Below are 19,094 nucleotides of genomic sequence, written 5' to 3'. Positions count from 1 at the left end.
TGTGGCCTGACCAGTGCTGAGTACAGGGAAAGAATAACCTCCCTTGTCCTGCTGGCCACACTGTTCCTGATCCAGGCCAGGATGCTCTCTTGGCCACCTGGGCACACTGCTGGCTTTCCTATGTTTACTCCTCTGATGTCTTGTAAGGATACACTTAAATGTCTCTTTAACAAAGTATGACACTTGAGATTGTAAAAGCTTTAAATTGTTTGGATTTCTGTGAATTAACCTTTCTCTGTGACCTTTGTAGCCATCTAGGATGGACAGTTCATTCTCGAGGTCTCCACTTATTTTTTTTGAGATATATGCATTGTTTCTCTTAAATAGCACTGGCTACAGAAATAAAAAATAATAATAGAGAAGTGTTCTGAGGTTGTAGAAGTAGCAGGATGTCAGTCAGCCTGCTTTCAGAAATGGTCAGCCTCACTTGAACTTTCATCAAGGACTTTGGCTGAATTGCTCATATGATTTAGTAGTCTATTCTTTATTTTATACAATGCAGAGGGGAAAAACTTTCAGGAGTTACTGGAGAATGATAATTTTTCAGAGAATCATCCATGTTGGAAGAGACCTCCAAGATCATCCAGTCCAAGCTATCACCCTGCCCTATCCTTTCTCAGTTAAACCTCTCCTGGTGTTGCAGAACACTAGCTATATCATAATGGATGTGCACTGAAGCTTCTCTATCTAATTATATTCTTACAGGTTGATGTCACTGCTTGCAAACTGGAGGCAAGCAACTTCAGGGCATGAATCTGGAGTTATGGATATAGAGGCAGAAATAACTTGCTTCAGTCTGCCCCAGAACCCAAAGAGAGAAGAAGGGCAGACAGAAAGAGTTGTGCTCATTCGGTAGTTAATCATCAGCTAATGCTGTCCTGTGTTTTCTGAGAAGGAACTTCTTGTTCTAAATGGGAAATGTTACTAGATGACGTGCGGGCAGCCTGGAGGTTGCTGTGCAGCAGTGCAGTACTGCAGTGCTCTAAGTGTGGAGCAGGTGGATGTTTGCTTAATGTTTAAGCCTTGATAGGAACAATAGAAAAGGGATGTCTGCTGAGAGACCTGATCTGTTTGTGCTCTTTGCACACCTACTGCACCTGGATCTGCAAAAATCACTGTTGGAAAAGGGGTTTGTTTGATTGCTCCACCTCTTGTTACAATGATTTGGTGGTTATACCACCTAACTCAGTGACTGTTCAACCTGTGTATTAAATATTTGATTAGAATCCTGTTACCAGGTGGCTTAATGTTAAGGTGAAAAAGGGACCTCAGTGCTGCTTCCCTGTCCCAGTGACAAATATCCTGTAAGTGGAACATCCAAGCATGTTAAGTCATTTAACAGCTGTGGAGAAACACTCACTTTTTTCTTTGAGACATAAGGTGGATCTCCACTTCTTGAAAGAGAGATATTGGTATAAAAAAAGGCTGTAGGGATAAAAACTCTTAAGTCCCCCAGAGAAGAGGGATTTAACCATAGATCTGGTCACTCTCACTTGTATCCATCCATAGATGCCCAACTTTTGCCATGTGCTGCCCATAGGGAACAGTGGACTCTGCATTGCTACGCAGATGTGCCTGCAAGGTGACTCGAGTTAGAGCATTGCTCAAGCAGACCAGCCTCCTCTCCTGCCCTGAGTCGCTGCAGAGAGCACCACTTGTATTTCTTGTCTCTTGCAGACATGTGCGCATCGCTATGAGAAGCGGCAGTATGTGAACACCGTGCAGGAGACCCGGGATATCATTGGAAGGTGCTATGTGCTGAGCCAGGATCTCACCATTAAGGATGATATGGACAATGGAGTGTGGAGTTTTTGTGATGGTCGTTTGAGAGGCCATGAGAAGTTTGGTTCCTGTCAGCAAGGTGTTGCTGCGACGTTTACTAGAGACTATCATTATATTGTGTTTGGTGCCCCAGGCACTTACAATTGGAAAGGTATGACCTGGATTCCTTCCTGCATGCTCTTCCCATTGCCTCTGAGATTGCTCACGAGGGTTGCACCCTAAGTTGCAATTTTTTTCTTTCTCCTTTTTTTCAGGGGGAAGGAGATAGTAGAGGTCTAATGATCTTAGCCTATTTTCACAAAATACTGTGCTCCTCTATGAAAAGTATTTACTGAAAGTTCCTTAAAATATCTGTGAAGGAGTATTAGTAGAACTTTGCAGATACGTACAGCAAATTTGTCCCTTACTTGTCTTAGTATTATGGTGGGACTGAGAGATTGCTTCTGAGATGTCTGTACTGAAACAAATTGCTAAACTACTTCTTCCTGCATTTCAGCAAATGTTAGATAGTTGCACGGAGTTCTTTGTTTATCCTGCAGTATTCTGCACTTTATTTGTGAAGTCTGTGCACAATAGTACTTCTTAAATTAAGCACTGGAGGATTGCAGGAAGGTAACAGCAGTTCTGCATGTATTTATGTCTAAATTCGTGGACATTCACATAAAATTCCATGCATAATCTGCCTAAGAGCTAAGTACTCTATTATCTAGGAGGTATTCTCCAAGCCTTAAGGGACAAAACCCATGGACTTTCTCAGTTACTTTATACTGAGAAGCATCTAAATGGCCAGCTCTGTCTCTGTGATTTGTTCCCACTGCACTTCATTACACCAACAGCTGTAAATACTTCCCTCTTTAGAACATCTGATCCTCAAACCATTACATTTTTTCCCCTTGTACACCTGTGCCTGCTATGTGAACCATGCAAAATCTTTCGGGTTAAGTTCTGGCACAAGGCATGCTTTAGTGAAAACTTTAATCTTCCATGGATCTATCAGCCAAATCTGGCCAAGCTGGAACAGCATACCGAGTTCAGATGCTGCTTTGCTTTAGTTGCATCTCAGCCACAAAATACTTGTATCTCACAGAAGAACATGTTTATGCTTGCCAAAATGTTAAATGTGCCTGTTGATAACAGGGAGGAACATTTTATTGAACAATAGTATCTCTTCTCTTAAACAGTGTTTTCTAACTGTACCACTGGTGTTTGTAACAGTTGAACAGTTTATTTGTAGCCCTCTTTTGTATCACCTCTTTTAAAGACAGGCTAACTTTATAAGGTTAAGAACTGTGGGATGAGGGTGGTTTCTGACCAAGTTAGTCCCATTTTTTTGTTGAGGACATTCTTAGTATTCCATATTGTTGGAATCATTGCATGGCCTCTGTAAAGTGGAGGTTCTGGCACAGAGAATTTCATTGCCTTCTGAAAACACTTTCACTCAGTGCATTACTCTGCCAGTCTCACACAGCAGTCACTGTCTCATTCATCATAATGAATGTTAGTTTGGAACCATTTATCTGTTGTTTTTTTTCTTTCTTACCATTCATTTGCTTTTATTTTATCATTTCATTTCCTCAGGGGTGGTTCGTGCAGAGCAAAAGAACCAGACATTTTATGATCTGGGTATCTTTGATGATGGGCCTTATGAAGTTGGTGATGAGAGCCGCCAAGATAAGAATCTAGTTCCTGTTCCTGCTAACAGTTACTTAGGTAGGATTAAGTATATATGCTAAACTTCTTCAGGTTTCTTAAAACTTGTGATCCCAGCCTGCTGCACTGCTATGAAATGGAAGCATTGGTGGATCCTGTAACGCATTAGAACGACTCGCATCTCCCTCCACGTTTTTGGGCTGGTTTAAGTGTAAGATGATACTCTGCCGAGGTACCTGAAAGAGCTGTAATATAATGAGAGATATAAAAGCTATTATGAGGACCTGCAGATACTTAGGGAGTGGTAATAATAACTTGTTAAGTACAGCTTATGGACCTGTAGTCCTTAGTCAGAAGGTCTCTGCCATGTGTTATCAGGTTTATCAGCATTTGAATTTCTGGATGTAATTGTTAAGACTGCCATTTCTCTCTCCTGGTAGGTGAGTGCCAGTTTTGTATTCTTAAAGCTTTTAAACTCTGGTGGACTTTTTAGAGGCCTTTAAAATACCATAATATGAGTAGTGTTTAAGTGAGTTTGTGTGGGGAAGGAGGTGAGTTTCTAACACTTTGTATGCACAGGAAAGCAGAAATAGGTCCTTAGGCCAGTGCATGTTACCATACACCTTTGAGATTGCAGAGACAAGGCTACACTGTGTTTTTGGAAAGGCGTCAAGTGTAAAGAGCCTTTATGTTCTAGTGCAAAAACGAGTAAAAGAGAGACAACTTAGAACTACAGATTTGTTAAAAGAAGTAGAACAAAAACTGTTAAATAGCAGTAAAAAAAAATCTTAGGTTAGAAAAAGACAAACTGGTAGCCTTTGCTGGTGAGTAAGAGTTGGTAAGGTGAGAGATGAGGTGGAGGAACCTTTTGCTGTGAACAGAGTAACACCAACTTTTTGCAGTTTCATAACAAATGTGTTTTTCTCCTAATGTAAAGGTTGCCTGTGTTTTGTCACAGCCAAAACCGCTTCCAGGCAAGCCTGCTGTTTGCTGACATTGCTGTTCCCTCACGTGGACAGTAAATAACCATGGCATCGCTTAACTACTGTTTTTTTTTGTCTTCAATCTTTCACTCGTGTACAGGTCTTCTGTTTTTGACAGCTGTATCTGATAGTCATCCAGATCAGTTTGTATACAAAACATTGCCTCCTGGCATACAAGTGGACAAATCGGTGGATGTAATGATGAATAGCTACTTAGGTTTGTGACCACTTAAGGTGGCAGCATCTGTTCAGACATGCTCTCCAGACCTTTGACATGATCCTCTCCCTCCCATCCCCCTTCATCTCAAATACATTGCAAGTAAATGCATGTAAAAACAGGGATTCAGAGGAAGAGGAGCCTGCAAAATAATGTGACTTCAGAGAAGCATCTGATTTGTCTTGCATTTCTCCAAACCTTCTCTTCCCTCCACACAGTGGGACTGCCTGAAACTATCTCATTGTGAATTGCTGCAGTTGAGAGTTTTCGTAGTAGTGGTGAAGTGTCTCAGAAGGATTTGTCTCTGCTGCCAGTTTTCTTCTGTGGCCTTTATTGGCTATGTTGGTATATGCAGTGCATTCCTTTAATTCAGTTTTTCATCTGTACTAAATGGTATTGACTTTTATAAAGAATACCCAAGACTAAATTAATTTGAACATGTCCTTTAGGGCTGCATTAAATCTAAGTTGCCAATTTCACCATTACTATGTGATGTGATTCTCAAACACTCTGCTGCACACATCACTCATGTGGACGCTCTGCCTGTGGGGTACATTTGCATGTCTGCAATGGAATGACACTGGTTTGTACTTGGGAAGCCTTGAACAGTTTTGCCAGAGGTGAAACACTCGAGCTATATTCAAGTGGTAAGGTGCAATGCTGGTATGTTTAAAAATGATCTCCTATTTGGTATCCTGATCCGGGTAAGCAATGATGAAACACATTTTTAGAGGAAATACTTCAATGTGTGGAGGAGTGTAGGCTTGTAAACATGCATTCAAGAGTCCAAAGAGAAATGGAAGGTTCCCAGTGCATTGTGGTGGTTTAGACAAAACTTCTATCCAATATACCACTTTAATATAGTAGAGGAATGTAATTTTCCTATTAACAGGATGAGCTGTTAGTTTGTTCATATTTTATTTCCTTCTCTGTTAAAAGGTTTCTCTTTGGACTCTGGTAAAGGAATTGTCTCCCAAGACGAGATGACTTTTGTGTCTGGTGCCCCAAGAGCTAATCACAGTGGAGCAGTTGTTTTACTGAAAAAAGAGAAGAATCAGCGAGCGCTTTCACTGGAGCACATGTTTGAAGGAGAAGGGCTGGCCTCCTCTTTTGGCTATGATGTTGCTGTTGTGGATCTCAACAGTGATGGGTATGGCCTTGCTTAATGCCTGCTGCCTGTATAATGACAGATGGCAGCCTGGATTATTTCTGCTTTGGTTTTCACATTAGCAATACAAGGAAGGCCAAATTCATCTTCTGGTCTGTGTCTGGCTGTAGGAAATGGCGAACATCTCAGAGAACTAGTCAGGGCACAGGCTATATTTCTTGTTATAGAAAAGAGCTTTATTTAAACTATGAAGAAACAAATCTCAGGTAAAGATGTGTATGTCATAGAGAGAATATAAATTGCTACGTAGTATCCGTGGCACTGTTGTTGCTCAACCAGTTTAATGTAATTTACTTTGTAACTCTTTGGCCAAATGACTTTCAGACCGTAGTCTCATCAGTTATTTTTCACAGTTCTTCTCTAAAAACACTGCTTTTTTTCCCCCTTTAATTCTAAGATGGCAAGACATTGTTGTTGGAGCCCCACAGTATTTTGACAGAAGTGGAGATATTGGTGGTGCTGTGTACGTCTACATTAACCGTCAGGGCAGATGGGAAGGAGTAAAACCTATTCGCTTAAATGGAACCACTGACTCCATGTTTGGGCTTGCAGTTGAAAATGTTGGGGACATAAATCAGGATGGATACCCAGGTGAGTGAAAAACGATTACAGTTAAAATACAAGACCTGGAACATCTTCCCCTTACAATTGCAAGCTGCAGAAAGACTAAGAATAACTGTGGATGTTGTGACCTCTTTTCAACAGATATTGCCGTAGGGGCTCCATATGATGGCTACGGCAAAGTGTACATTTATCACGGATCCAAGCATGGAATCATTGAAAAACCAGCACAGGTAATGAAAAACACTTGACTATATATAATGAGCCTTGCACAAAACTAAAGGAACGACAGGCCAGTCCCTCTTCTCCCTTTCCTTAACAGTAGCAGGTAGTGGGTGTAGGTAAGAAAAAGTGACAAAACCCTTTGAAGATTGCGTTGCTGACCAGAAACGGTAAGAATTAATTACCGACTTTAACGCACATTTTTCTTTCCGAAACAGTCATTTGTCACTAACAACATGCAGAAAGGAGGCATGTAGATATTTCAGTTTTGGTGTTTTGAAAGAAATTTCAGGATTTGAAAATTTTGGGTTATTCTTCTTCCTATGACTACCTCACCTTTTGAAACAACAAAATATATAGCTTTTTTTTTCTCCTCTTGAGGACTGCTCAGTTTGCCAGGTGAGAATGGAACTTGATTACCCTTCCTAGAATACTGTCAGAATACTTTCTAGATGGCTTTTTGTTTCAAGTGGCTGTAGTGCATAACTACTATAAATAAAGATAATTCTAGGTAACATTTCTGTGCAAAACAGTAATTTATTGGAAGAAAAGCAAATAATTTTGGCACTTGAGTGACACCTCAGCACAGAGGTCCAATTTCTTCATATCTTGTCTCTCTTTCTGGACACAAATAAAAATGCTCATTTGTTACTTCACTTTTATAGCTTTTAAACATCTGAATTCCCTCAATCTGTTTGCTCTTTAGATTCTTGATGGTGAAAAAACAGGCACTAATTTCTTTGGCTACTCTATTGCTGGAAACATGGACCTGGATAAAAATTCCTACCCTGATATTGCTGTTGGTTCTCTTTCAGACTCTGTATCTGTTTTCAGGTATTGTATACAGAACTGTCACTGTATAAACCCAGAGTTTTGGGATTAGTTTTTTACAAACAAATTGCTTAGAAGTACCAAAAAATCTGTTTGCCCTGGCATGGATTTTTCCTTCAAGAAGCTGGAAATTCTGGAGGAGGAAAATTCTATCAATTGATTTGTTACTTCCCCTCTTCCCATTGGGAAGATGCCTTACAATCAAGACATAACGAGAGGATAAATGTGAAGTTACTGTGCAGTGCTGATGTGTGTAGTGTGTTTGTGCCCTTGTTTGTCCTGTGGTAACTCACTTGGATCCCATGTCCTTTGATGGACATCTAAGAGTGGTAAGTAATTCTTTTGCCTTAGGAAAGAAGTAATTAATTGATCTATCTGCTAGAGCTTTTGTTTGCTGCTGTTACATAAATCTAATCCTGCTTTTTGAAGATAACCAAACAAAACCAATCACCTCTCTTGTAGCTGAGGGTCCAAAAGCTGTGAGGCACACAGCCTTGCTGAGGTTACTGTGGAGTGGCAAAACAGCCATGAGGAAGCCCTGCAGATAGGATCCTTTTGGATTTCTGTAGCACATGCCTTACTTAAGGATGAGGTCACAGTCTTGAGTAGATCTCTGTTTTTTTTTTCCTGTTAAATGTACCTCTGAGTTGAATTACTAGTAACGAGCAGGAAAAACACTGTCTCCTCATCAGAGCTGTGAACACTGCATCAAGCTCAGGTCTTTGAAGGAGCAGAGACTCCAAAACTGGTGATCTTGATTTTGCGGCTGAGAACAACTGTATCATTCAGGCAAAACGACCTCTCCTGCAATTTTCTGATGATCCCATCTCTGAGATGTGTACTATCTGTGTACAGTACACTGAATATATATATGCACTGAAACAGCTCCCAACAAAAGCATCACATACTGCTTGTGGAATAGAACAGAGTAGGTGGAGGGGATATTGGTTATTAGATTAAGAGTTGTGCCTTACTCAAAAGGAGCTTTAATCATTTGCTGGTAAGGGCAGTATAAAAACATTACAAAGATGAGAACAAAACCCCTTTTTAGGGACAAAGTGAAAAAGGCTGGCCTGGTTAAAAGACATTTGCTAGAAAAGGAGGCTCAGCAACCATTTTAAACAACCCTTAGATGCTATGATGCTCGTTCATCTGTTCATGTTTCTTACCCCTTCCAAAAAGGAAGAGAAAGGAGAAGCCAGGCTGAATTATGGCTACAGCCTGCATGCTGAAGAATCAGAAAAGGAAAATGTTTTCCACACCCACTCAGGCTCTGCATCAAAGCTGTTGTGAACATGAATGTGAATGAACTTTTAGTACCTACATATAATGAGTTACTGCTGGAATGGGAACCATTGCTTTGATTTTCTGTTTTTTTTTGTATGTGTATAAAATGACAGCCACAACATCACATTAATGTACTTGGGTTTTCGTGACTTGCTTTGCTTAGCTTTAAGTAGTTCTCATTGGTTTCTAACCACTACCAAATCCCAACTCCATATTTCTTGGGGTGCCTTCGTTGCAAATAAGTGAGAGTGTGGAGGACATCTGAATGAATTGTTTAATTAAGATTAACTGAAACTTTGTTCCTTTTTTTGACCTTTTTTTTTCCCTTCCCCATTTTTCACCCAAATGAAGATCTCGGCCTGTGATAAGCATCAGAAGAAGCATTACAGTCCAGCCTGACAGAATTGATCTAAAGAACTCTGAAGACCCTAGTAAAATATGGTAAACTTTAAAGAAATGATAATGTTGGAAGCCTTGGTGTAGAGAGTTCTGTTACCAAAATTCTTTCAGTGGGTGCTGATGTTAAAGTGAAGGGATATGACAGTCATGCAGGTTAAGCAAACTGCAAGTGAGCATTTTGACTTCCTGCATTGGCTGTGACTGCTGTGCTGAAGTCAGTGTGCAGCATGTCCTGGTTGGAATGCCACTTTTGAAAAGGAGTGGCAGTTTTCCACTTTAAGATTTTCAGTGCTTGTAGGTATCTTAACTTGGACAGCTTTCGCATGAGTAAAAGCAAATGACAGGAAAGAGTTTTTCCAATTGCTTATTAACCATTTTTTCTTTGCAATTCAGCTCACTAAGCAGCAAATTACTGTTCTAGCATGAAAGCCACAGTCCTAAGACTGCTCTTATCAATCAATGAACTGTCTGTTGGACTATGCCTTGAAGTTAATATGTCTTGGCTCTTTTTACAGGCTGGATGTGAAAGCATGTTTTCAATACACTGCAAACCCCAGTGACTTAAATCCAAGAATAAGTAAGTTTTGAAGATAAATATGTTTGATCTGTCCTGTGGCTTGTTTTTTTGCTTGTGTCTTCTGGAGGTTTTTTCCCTTTAGATCATATGATGGAAGAATAGTACTCTAAGTGACTCATTTCAGACTGTGCCTGTCGCATTTAAAACGTGACTCAGTACTAAAGCAGATCACCTGTTGCACTCTCTGTACATAATGTGTATTTAGATCCACTCTGCTGTGTTCGTGAGTTCTGTAGGTGACAGACTGAACTGAAGCTTTCTTGTTTCTGTAACTGTCTGTGAGCAAATGGCTGCTATACAAACCCAAACCATTTTGCCTCTTACTGCTGCTTTGGACAAAATTTCTAAACTGCCATTTTATAGATCATTAGTAAGCATTATTTCTAATTGGGGACTTACCTTTATAAAACAGCTTTCTGCATTCATGAAATGGGTCTGTGGCAAGCAGTAGCTGAAATGCATTTTTTTTTTGGTGTTAACAGGATCCTGGAAAACTGTGCCATAAGTATAGTCAAAACTGTTAAGCATTAGTTTTTCATGTCTCCTCTTTTGCTTTAGTTCCAAGGCTGCTGTTACTACACCTCAGAAAACTGCTTAGGATTTTGAAAGGAGTTGAGAATAATTGTAAGCTCAAACCTCCTTCTCCTGCCACGTTGTCTTGAGTTTCTTAGTTACCTGTAAAATCCATAGGAAGTGTCTGAGTAAGGTCCTGGTCCTTCAACAGGTCAGGTGCTTTAGGCATTCAGGAGGTGACTCACATGTGTTCCACTGTATGCTCCTGAGGACTGGCAGGCTTGCTGCAACATTGAATTAGCTTGGTGAATACAGAGATAATTAAAATATTGCACAGTTTAGGTCTAGCAAAACATGCTTCAGCATACAACTGAAAAGCTTTGGTCATACTCTTGCTTTCAGTGTTAAAATTAACAGCATACCTTGACCTCAAAGTTTTGATGGCTGCTTAGGTGCCCTTGTGACAGAAATCAAGGGCAGCTCAGCCAGGAGTGTTCTACAGAGTCCTGTCTCAGCTTTCTGCTGGCTGCACAGCAGCAATTAACAGCCCCTCCAGCCAGCTCTGGATGCTGGAAAAGTCATGGGGTACTTTTGGGAATAAAAAGATCTGGTTTCGAAGTTTGCTTCAGATGAATGCACAGTGTGGCTGGCCCTGAACTGGAGAGGGCCAAAACTGGCAGGTAGAGAAAGTTTTGGAAAGAACCGGAAGCAGTTTGTGATGCCCAGCACTGCCTGAAGCAGTCTTCTAGAACAACATTGTAAGGTCATGCATGGAGAAAAGAAAGTTCTTTTTAATAAAACAAGAGTTCTTTTTAATAGTGACCTACTTTACTTCTTCATACAGAGATCAACTATACCTTTGAAGCAGAAAATGAGAGGAGGCAGTTAGGCCTGCCATCCAGGGTGCAGTTTAGAGACCACCTGTCTGATCAGTTCACTGCAAGTACAACCCTAAGGGGACAGAACTCAAAAGAGTGTGTGACAACCAAGCTTGTACTGCAGGTAAGAAAGAATATTTTTATTTAGTTTAGATCCCGTTAAAAGCATTTTCTTTTTCTCAGCCTCATTGTATAAGATCTATGTCACATGTAATATAAAGCTTCAAAATTCCAAACCAGCCATAGTTCAGTAGTACCTCATTATTCCCTGCATGCCTGATGCTGCCTCCTGTTGCGTTTCTTACAGACTGCAGCCACTACAGCATGCTCTTGCAGTCAGTAGAGCTGAACTGATCTAGAATAAATACTGAAAATGCAGAGCTGTTTTGAACAGAAGTAATTGTTACAGAATTTAATGGTGTGACTGGCTAGGAAAAGAACTACAACCCACATGTTTCAGAAGGGCAGGACAAGAAAGCTTGGTCTATGTGCTCTCTGACTTGGCTGTTAAACTGGCACTCCAAGGTGGCAGTGCTCCAGGAGCTGAACAAATTCTGTCTGTTGCTCAGCAGCAGTGAGTCAGCCTCCAAGGTTGCTCTGGACTACAGCAAATTGAAAAGCTTGAACTTAATGCAATAGGGACTTACTGTGCTGTTGTAGTGTGCATTTCACTTGCCTTAGTTACCATCTGTTGTTCTTCCTAAGAATTCCTAACAGTGACAGAAATCATCAGACTGGGGAGCCAGAAAGAAAAACAGACAGTAGGGCTGTGCTCCTTATGTTCTTACTTCTGTATAGTGAATAGTTCTAATGCTGCAAAATGTGGTAGAAAATATTTTGCTTTACTACTTGCTCTAATGGTGCACCAAATGCTAGTTTTATGTTGGCTTTCCTTCTCTGCACTGCACACTAACTATGCCACTTGAAATATTTCAGCCAGAAAAAATTAAAGATAAGCTGCGCCCCATCCCAGTATCAGTCAGTGTTAAAATCGCTGGCCTGGAGTCCGGCACACTGCCTGTAAGAAAAGAGAGAGCACTTCCAGACCTTATACCAATTCTCAATTCAAACGAATCTGAAACAAAGACCACAAAAGTAAGTACTTGAGCTCACACTTTGATACACCATTGAATTTCAAAGCCTGTAGAGAGCTGAAACGAAATAACTGGGGTGGCACTGGACTTGTAACTACTGGGTTATATTATTTTATATTTTGTTATCAACTTGTTACAAAATGTTGTGAAACTAGATCCTGTGTTTCTTCTTTGTAACCATCCTGGAATATCACACTTAAGGACGTTTTTCCTCATTAGAAGTATACTTCTCATTTAGAGTTATCTAACTCTGCCTCTTAGTTACATTTAACATCCTAAATTATCAGCATTAAGGGCGATGTCTGGTAAAGAAAAACCATCTTGGTAGGCAAGAAGTGAGAGTCAGGTTAGAATCTTACTCTATCCAGGAAAGTGCCTCTGAGTTCTCTGTAGATGCTTTATGCATTAGACACCAGAAACCTTGTTTTAAGCTATTCTGGGGCATGCAGTGAAAATGCTTTGGTTTTCTTTAGGTGGAGTTCTTAAAAGAAGGATGTGGAGAAGACAACGAATGCCACAGTAATCTGAAACTTCAGTACCGGTTTTGCAGTAGAGAAGGAAACGAAGACAGGTTTACTTACTTACCCATGTAAGCTTTGATTGACTCATTGATAAGTCCAAATTATTATTAAGTGCTTGAAAGAACATTTAGGAGGGGTTCTAGGAGACAGCAGCTTTGTTGTTAGTCTGGCCAACAGAGAGTCCTGTGTAATAGCACCAATCTGTTTGGGTGAGGAAAGACAGGGAGTGGGAACGAGCTTTAGAAGTGTGGTGGTAGTCACATGGATACAAGCGGCCACAACTGTGGGCTAAGAGTTAGAAAAATGTTTCTGATTCCCAGAGAAAAGAGATTGTAAGCCAGTCTTGCAGTAAATTTTGTGTGAAACTTAACTATTTCAGAGATTAAATTTGACTGCAAATGGTCTATTATAGTAGCCCAAGATACGAAGTTAGAGAGAAGTGAACAGACAACATTCCACAGACTGAACACCCCACTGCACCCCTCCTCCCTGGAGAGCCAGTGAAAATGAGAGGTGTAAACCCAACAGAAGGAAGTACGCCTACTTACCGTCACCAGCCACCTTTGGCAAGTGCCACAGCTTGACTCGGAAGCTAAAGCCAAATCTCTGCTTTACAATAGAGACAGTCAGTGAAAAACTAATCACTGTGAAACACAGCCAGATACAAGCACTGCTTCAGAAATACTGTAAACTCTTGATGCCCTGAGGAGTATCTCAGATGAAGTACTGGTCTAGGAAAAAAAAAGCCTATGACCACTGAGGTGTTCATTATCTTCCAGAGATTCTTATCTAATAGAGGGAACTAGATGTGGGTAAACCATAAGAAGCAGCAAACTTCTATGCACATTTGTTTTGCTAATGCACACACCTTCTCTGTGCACTGTTTCTGTAGTGAAAATGGCATGCCAGTGCTGGTTCTGAAAGATCAGAAAGATATTGCCCTGGAGATAACAGTGACAAACAATCCATCTGATACTAAAAATCCACAAAAAGACGGTGAAGATGCATATGAAGCTAAACTCATTGCCACTTTTCCAGACAGTTTGACATATTCTGCATTCAGGGAGATGAAGGGTTATCCTGTAAGTATTTTTAAGAGAAAAAATAGTCAATTAAATTTTTTTTTCAGCACATTTTCACTTTTAAATGTATTTTGTTTTATCAGGAGAAACAGCTAACGTGTAGCGCTAACCAAAATGGTTCTCAAGCGGAGTGTGAACTTGGAAATCCTTTTAAAAGAAATTCCAATGTAAGTTGCACCTCAGGTTTGTAAAATCTGATTCCTGAGTGCAGTGGTCCTAATTTTGTGTGTCATAATTGGAAATTCGATTTAGGTCTGTCTTCTTAGTACTAGAACATGACAGTGTTATTTCTATAATACTGTTTCTATTAATACAGTTCTTATTAAATGCTTACATACTCTTCTTTGTCTAGGTAACCTTTTATCTCATCTTAAGTACCACTAAAGTTAATGTTGATACAACAGACTTGGACGTTACTCTGAAGTTGGAAACGTAAGTTTTCTGTGTGTGCATACACTCTGTTTTTATAGGCAGCTGTAAACATTTTGAAACTAATTTGTTCCATTCACAAGCGATTTAATGCTAAGATGAAAACTGCTAAAGCCAGCATCGTTTCATTTCCATTGTAGGACAAGCACTCAAGTTAATTCAACTCCAATTACAGCTAGTGCTAAAGTGGTTCTTGAATTGCTTTTATCACTCACCGGGTAAGTGTTGATAGCATAACAAGTGGGGGGCTGGGGATGACAGTTTCACTGCAGACTTCATTAAAAATCTCATTCTTCTTCTCTCCACCCCCACCTGAACAGAGTTGCTAAGCCATCTCAGGTGTATTTTGGAGGCAAGATCGTTGGTGAGAGTGCTATGAAATCTGAAGACAATATTGGAAACCTCATAGAGTATGAATTCAGAGTGAGTAATTTACATTTATGCCACTGGCTGCTTTTAATCAAAGAAACAGCTTCTCTCCTTATGCATATAAACACTTGGAAAAGTTGCTGGATTTAAAATTAGCTTTTGTTGTCCCAAAATCCTGACTTCCTGATCAGAACATCACACAATCTGACTGCAGAAGACAGTTCTTTTGGGCTTAGATGTTTTATCAGTACATTTTGTTGAAGTGGCCTGAAGCTGGCTGTGTTTGGTTGTTTTCAGCAGTTCATTCACCTGCAGTTGTGCAGGCATCAAACCCTGTTGCAGGTGGGAAACAATTCCAGTGCCCTAACTGTGGTGCGCCCAGGTGTTAGCTGGTGCATACAGACAGCAAGCACATGTATTCACTGCATGCAGGATTGAGCAGGCACAAGTAGACACTGTGGGGGCTACTGTGAATGCATGGATCTATTTCACTCTTTTGGTCTTCTGCCTAATAAGTAAGCAAGGACATGGCTAGGAGAGAGTATTTTGATTCTGTAAAAACTTTTATCAACAAGAGAGCTGCTTTTTCTACACCATTACTGCAAGCTCTGCTGTCTTTGTACATAGTAGTTTGTTTAGACTGAAAATAATTTCTGTCAATTCTTCACTTTCCTCTACCTACACACAGGTATTATGACATTATGAACAGTAACACTAAGAGAGTGAAAATTAAGCTGAGCAAACAACTTCCAGAATTATGGAGCAAGAACTGGTTATCCTGTGTCAGAATTCCTCATTAACTTGCAATTGGCCTGTTCTGTAATGGAACAATTTCGCCAAACTAGAGTTCTTGTTGTTTCACATGAAGATAAATTTCTAAGAGTAAACAGCCTAAAGATCAGGGAATTTTAATCCTTGTATCTTTTAACTCTATGTACTTGCTATCCAAGTGTGCTAGTTTTGGTACATGCTTTATCTTTATACTGTTTCCACTGTCTTTCATCTGCTCTTAAATTTCCTGTTAGCTGCATGCTTAAATAACACTTCTGATCAAGAAGAAAATTCCTTTATATGGTATTTCACAGTTTAAAGAATGTTTATTTTAACAGGTAACTAACCTGGGCAGACCACTGAAAACATTTGGTACTGCTTCGCTGGACATCCAGTGGCCAAAAGAGATTAGTAATGGCAAATGGCTTCTTTATTTAATGAGCATAGATTCCAAAGATTTGGAGAAAGTCTCCTGTCAACCTGAGAGTGAAATCAACAGTCTGCACCTTGCGGTACGTTACCCTGTCCTCTGTTGATGATTAATTAGCACAATATGAAAGCACTGCAGCATGTGATGGTAAGACACAAGAGCTTGTCTCGGAAAGGATTTTGTCTTAAGCATCTCACAAGCTAAGCTTATTAAGAGACACTGTAACAGCTACTGAGGATAACATGCTGAAGGATAGAAGCCCTGTGACTGTTTTTGCCAGGGGTGTTTTTATCTCATGCTCTTAAAGTATGAAGTTACTGATTAATGGATTTTGTCAGCATTACTGAGATCTGATCAAGTTCTTACATGGAAAACAACAAACAGCAGTAAACATTTCCCCATATATTTCACTCCATGTACTTTCTTAAAGGGTTTGCAATTAAATGTTCATTCTTACAAAATATGAGATATAAAGAATTTCTCAAGCTAAGTTAGCTCTTCTTTGTGCCTCTGTAGCAAGATTATTTCTTTTTTCTAGAACCCCAAGATGTCATCAGTTTTTGTTTTCATACAACCTTAAGATTGCTTGGGAGGAGTTTTAATTTTTACCATTAAAACCGCATCTTGACTCTAGAAATTAAGTAAACAGGGGTTCACAGGTGTGTAATGATGTCTGTATGCTGATCTTGCAACAAGAAACCACTAACTGAGCTAATTTCTCTGCTTGTACTGGGTCAGAATTAAGAGGTACATCTGATAAATGACTAAGCAGCTTCTTACTACTTTTTTTCTTTTTCCCTTCCCTTTTAGGAATCCCAAAACTCAAGAAGGAAACGTGAGGTTGCAGAGAAACAGATTACAGATGGCAAGACACTTTCTTTATTCTCAGAAAGAAAATACAAGACCTTGGTAAGCATATTGCAACTCTAATCTGGCAATTACCACCTCCCCATGCACTTGCAAGATGGCTTTTCTTTGTGACTTTGGCAGGGAGGGGAAAAAAAGGTTTGTTTGGTTTTTTTAATCTCTAAAACCAAGTATCAATGCTTTTAAAAGTAGACCATTTAGATAATCTACAGATGAGAGACATACAAAAGAATGTCTCCATAGTTACGTACATTAAAATAAAGAGGTAATGGCATATTAACTGCATTTTCCTATTGCTGTCAGTGTAAACAGATTTTGGTTCTTGCACATAAGTATGCATATAATCAAACTTTTAATCAAGAAGTTGGCAGGATGTGGTGGGTATTTCACTAAATTTGAGAGGATGTGTTTTTATTTACACGCAGATATTTCTGTTGCAGGATTGCAATGTGAACGCACGCTGTGTGGACATAAAATGTCCCCTGAAGGGTTTAGATAGCAAGGCATCCATTGTGCTGCGCTCCAGACTGTGGAACAGTACTTTCTTAGAAGTAAGTACTCTTAACCTGCCAGTTTGGGAGGTCAGAGTTCTTTTCTGTTCTGTGTCTAATATCTGTGCTTTATTCTGGAACAGGAATACTCCAAAATGAACTACCTGGATATTCTTGTTCGGGCTTCTGTCAGTGTTCCTGCTGCAGCTAAGAATGTTAAACTCACAAACGAAGCTGCTCAGGTAGGCTTAACATTAATGCTAACCATACCCTGTGATATTTTCACCTTATCTCAAAGACTGGGAAAAAAGAAATTGTTCACTCAGAAGTGGTCAAAGGGTTATCTTTTTAACTGAGTTTTGAATTTAAATTCCCAATAATTTTGATCTTTAATCAGATTGAAAAAAAATCACTACCATACTGAAATGATAGCAGTAGAGTCTTTCTCTTCCAAAAATGTTTGGCAAATGAGAGAGAAGCCATTGTATTAAGGAAGAGGTAAGACTTGTATAAATTGCAGCTATTAAAATCAGATGCTTCTGGAATGCTCTTACCATCTTTCTTTGCATATTGTATGTCACTCAGGTCCGCGTTACTGTCTTCCCTGCAAAACCAGTAGCACTTTATACAGGAGTACCTTGGTGGATCATCGCGGTGGCAATTTTTGCTGGAATACTGATGCTCGCGCTGCTAGTACTCTTACTGTGGAAGGTGAGTTTATTCATCTGGCTATCTTACATTTTCCAGTCTACAACTGTGAAAAGATAGAAAACAAATGAAGCAAATGACTAAATATTTTGGTTTGTATTCAGAATTCAAAATGGAGCAAACCTGCCCCTTACCGCCTTTTATCAGTTTCTGTTTCATAATACTTGGAATGAAAATGGTTACATGGGAAGATGTGTTATGGAATTTTTCTGTTTCCACATCCTCAGCATTCAGAGATCATAGTTACTTTGATATGAGTGGATACAGCTAACTGCTTCTACAGTTAGGTGTAAAACTTGATGTGAACTATCTACAAATGTTTTAGTAGGGCTTTGTTCTTGGAACATAAGAAATACCAGCAAACTGGTAGTAGACTAAAATAACCAAAAGGTACAGAAAGAATACATAGCCAAACGTGGTGATGAATTGCCACAGAATTAGTTTACCTCAGTACCCCTAAAGGAGTAAATAAGTGCATAACACAAAAGATTAACAATTTGCAAAAGAAAAAAACCCAAGTACCTATTTTTGTAACTACTTGGGGTGTTTTTACAGCTAATTGTAGTTCCAAGTACAACAGGGCTGTCCTTTTATTATTACAGTCACAGGCAGTTAGTATTTGCTGTTATTAGACTGTGGAAGGTTATTAAGAAAGAGGTGAAGAAGAATATCCTGTCTGAAGCATACTTTCTTCTGGAAAAACTGCAGCAATAAGCTTTGCTGGGGAGGATAGCTCTGAATTCCTTTATTTTCTAATAAATACCCCTGCTGCAGATTTTCTTGATGAATTAGTACTTTGGGTGGGCTGTTAGGTTATAACTGCTAGTGTTTTGCTGCACATGAAAATACACAAAACTTCACATATAGCACAGGACCAATGTTACTTCAAAGATGGGTACATGATTGGTTTAAGACAAATGCTTGTGTGGTACAGATCAAGACTCTACTCACTTTTGTTCTGCCCTAAGGTTTTGCTAATCCACAAACAGACTTCTGTATAGACTTATTTCTGCCCTTTGCAGCCAGTTTTAGTTGCTATGGACATCCTTTCTGGTACATGCATTACATTTATCAAAATGCCTCTAATATTCTTTACCTCAGGTTATTGTACTGTTTTACATTATCAAGTCAGTCAAAGTTCTCAGATATAGTAACAGCTGAGCTCTACTATTACTGTATTTGCCTGTGAAGTTATAATAGGAAGATATTTTACACAGTTTTTTAAAGCAGTTGTTGTAGGTTTGATTTCTTCCAGTCCACCAAA

General features: G+C 39.6%; 1 protein-coding gene and 1 long non-coding RNA gene across 10 annotated transcripts in view; one reads left to right on the top strand and one right to left on the bottom strand.

The window, feature by feature from the left end:
- ITGA6 (integrin subunit alpha 6) overlaps positions 1 to 19,094 on the top strand; it is a 45,761-nt gene that overhangs the window by 22,798 nt on the left and 3,869 nt on the right. For 5 of the 9 annotated variants that reach the window (XM_064162614.1, XM_064162681.1, XM_064162690.1 and 2 more), the window contains exons 4-25: positions 1,678 to 1,933; positions 3,361 to 3,492; positions 4,516 to 4,632; positions 5,572 to 5,782; positions 6,198 to 6,391; positions 6,506 to 6,594; positions 7,290 to 7,417; positions 9,053 to 9,142; positions 9,616 to 9,677; positions 11,035 to 11,192; positions 12,005 to 12,163; positions 12,636 to 12,751; positions 13,576 to 13,765; positions 13,849 to 13,932; positions 14,118 to 14,197; positions 14,335 to 14,412; positions 14,515 to 14,617; positions 15,673 to 15,846; positions 16,575 to 16,673; positions 17,072 to 17,182; positions 17,266 to 17,364; positions 17,708 to 17,833. In XM_064162614.1, the coding sequence (XP_064018684.1) occupies positions 1,678 to 1,933; positions 3,361 to 3,492; positions 4,516 to 4,632; positions 5,572 to 5,782; positions 6,198 to 6,391; positions 6,506 to 6,594; positions 7,290 to 7,417; positions 9,053 to 9,142; positions 9,616 to 9,677; positions 11,035 to 11,192; positions 12,005 to 12,163; positions 12,636 to 12,751; positions 13,576 to 13,765; positions 13,849 to 13,932; positions 14,118 to 14,197; positions 14,335 to 14,412; positions 14,515 to 14,617; positions 15,673 to 15,846; positions 16,575 to 16,673; positions 17,072 to 17,182; positions 17,266 to 17,364; positions 17,708 to 17,833 (2,856 nt within the window). The remainder of the gene's footprint in view (positions 1 to 1,677; positions 1,934 to 3,360; positions 3,493 to 4,515; positions 4,633 to 5,571; positions 5,783 to 6,197; positions 6,392 to 6,505; positions 6,595 to 7,289; positions 7,418 to 9,052; positions 9,143 to 9,615; positions 9,678 to 11,034; positions 11,193 to 12,004; positions 12,164 to 12,635; positions 12,752 to 13,575; positions 13,766 to 13,848; positions 13,933 to 14,117; positions 14,198 to 14,334; positions 14,413 to 14,514; positions 14,618 to 15,672; positions 15,847 to 16,574; positions 16,674 to 17,071; positions 17,183 to 17,265; positions 17,365 to 17,707; positions 17,834 to 19,094) is intronic. The other 4 variants (XM_064162654.1, XM_064162672.1, XM_064162643.1 and 1 more) reach the window with 2 other exon arrangements.
- Positions 3,484 to 19,094, bottom strand: part of LOC135185713 (uncharacterized) — a 26,145-nt gene continuing 10,534 nt past the window's right edge. The window contains exons 4-7 of the long non-coding RNA XR_010306577.1: positions 13,232 to 17,876; positions 12,748 to 12,884; positions 10,353 to 12,086; positions 3,484 to 3,677 (exon numbers count right to left, since the gene is read on the bottom strand). This is a non-coding gene — a long non-coding RNA (uncharacterized LOC135185713). The remainder of the gene's footprint in view (positions 3,678 to 10,352; positions 12,087 to 12,747; positions 12,885 to 13,231; positions 17,877 to 19,094) is intronic.

This window comes from Pogoniulus pusillus, chromosome 2 (assembly GCF_015220805.1).
Source record: "Pogoniulus pusillus isolate bPogPus1 chromosome 2, bPogPus1.pri, whole genome shotgun sequence".
NCBI lineage: Eukaryota > Metazoa > Chordata > Aves > Piciformes > Lybiidae > Pogoniulus > Pogoniulus pusillus.
This window is presented reverse-complemented; position numbering and strand designations above follow the sequence as displayed.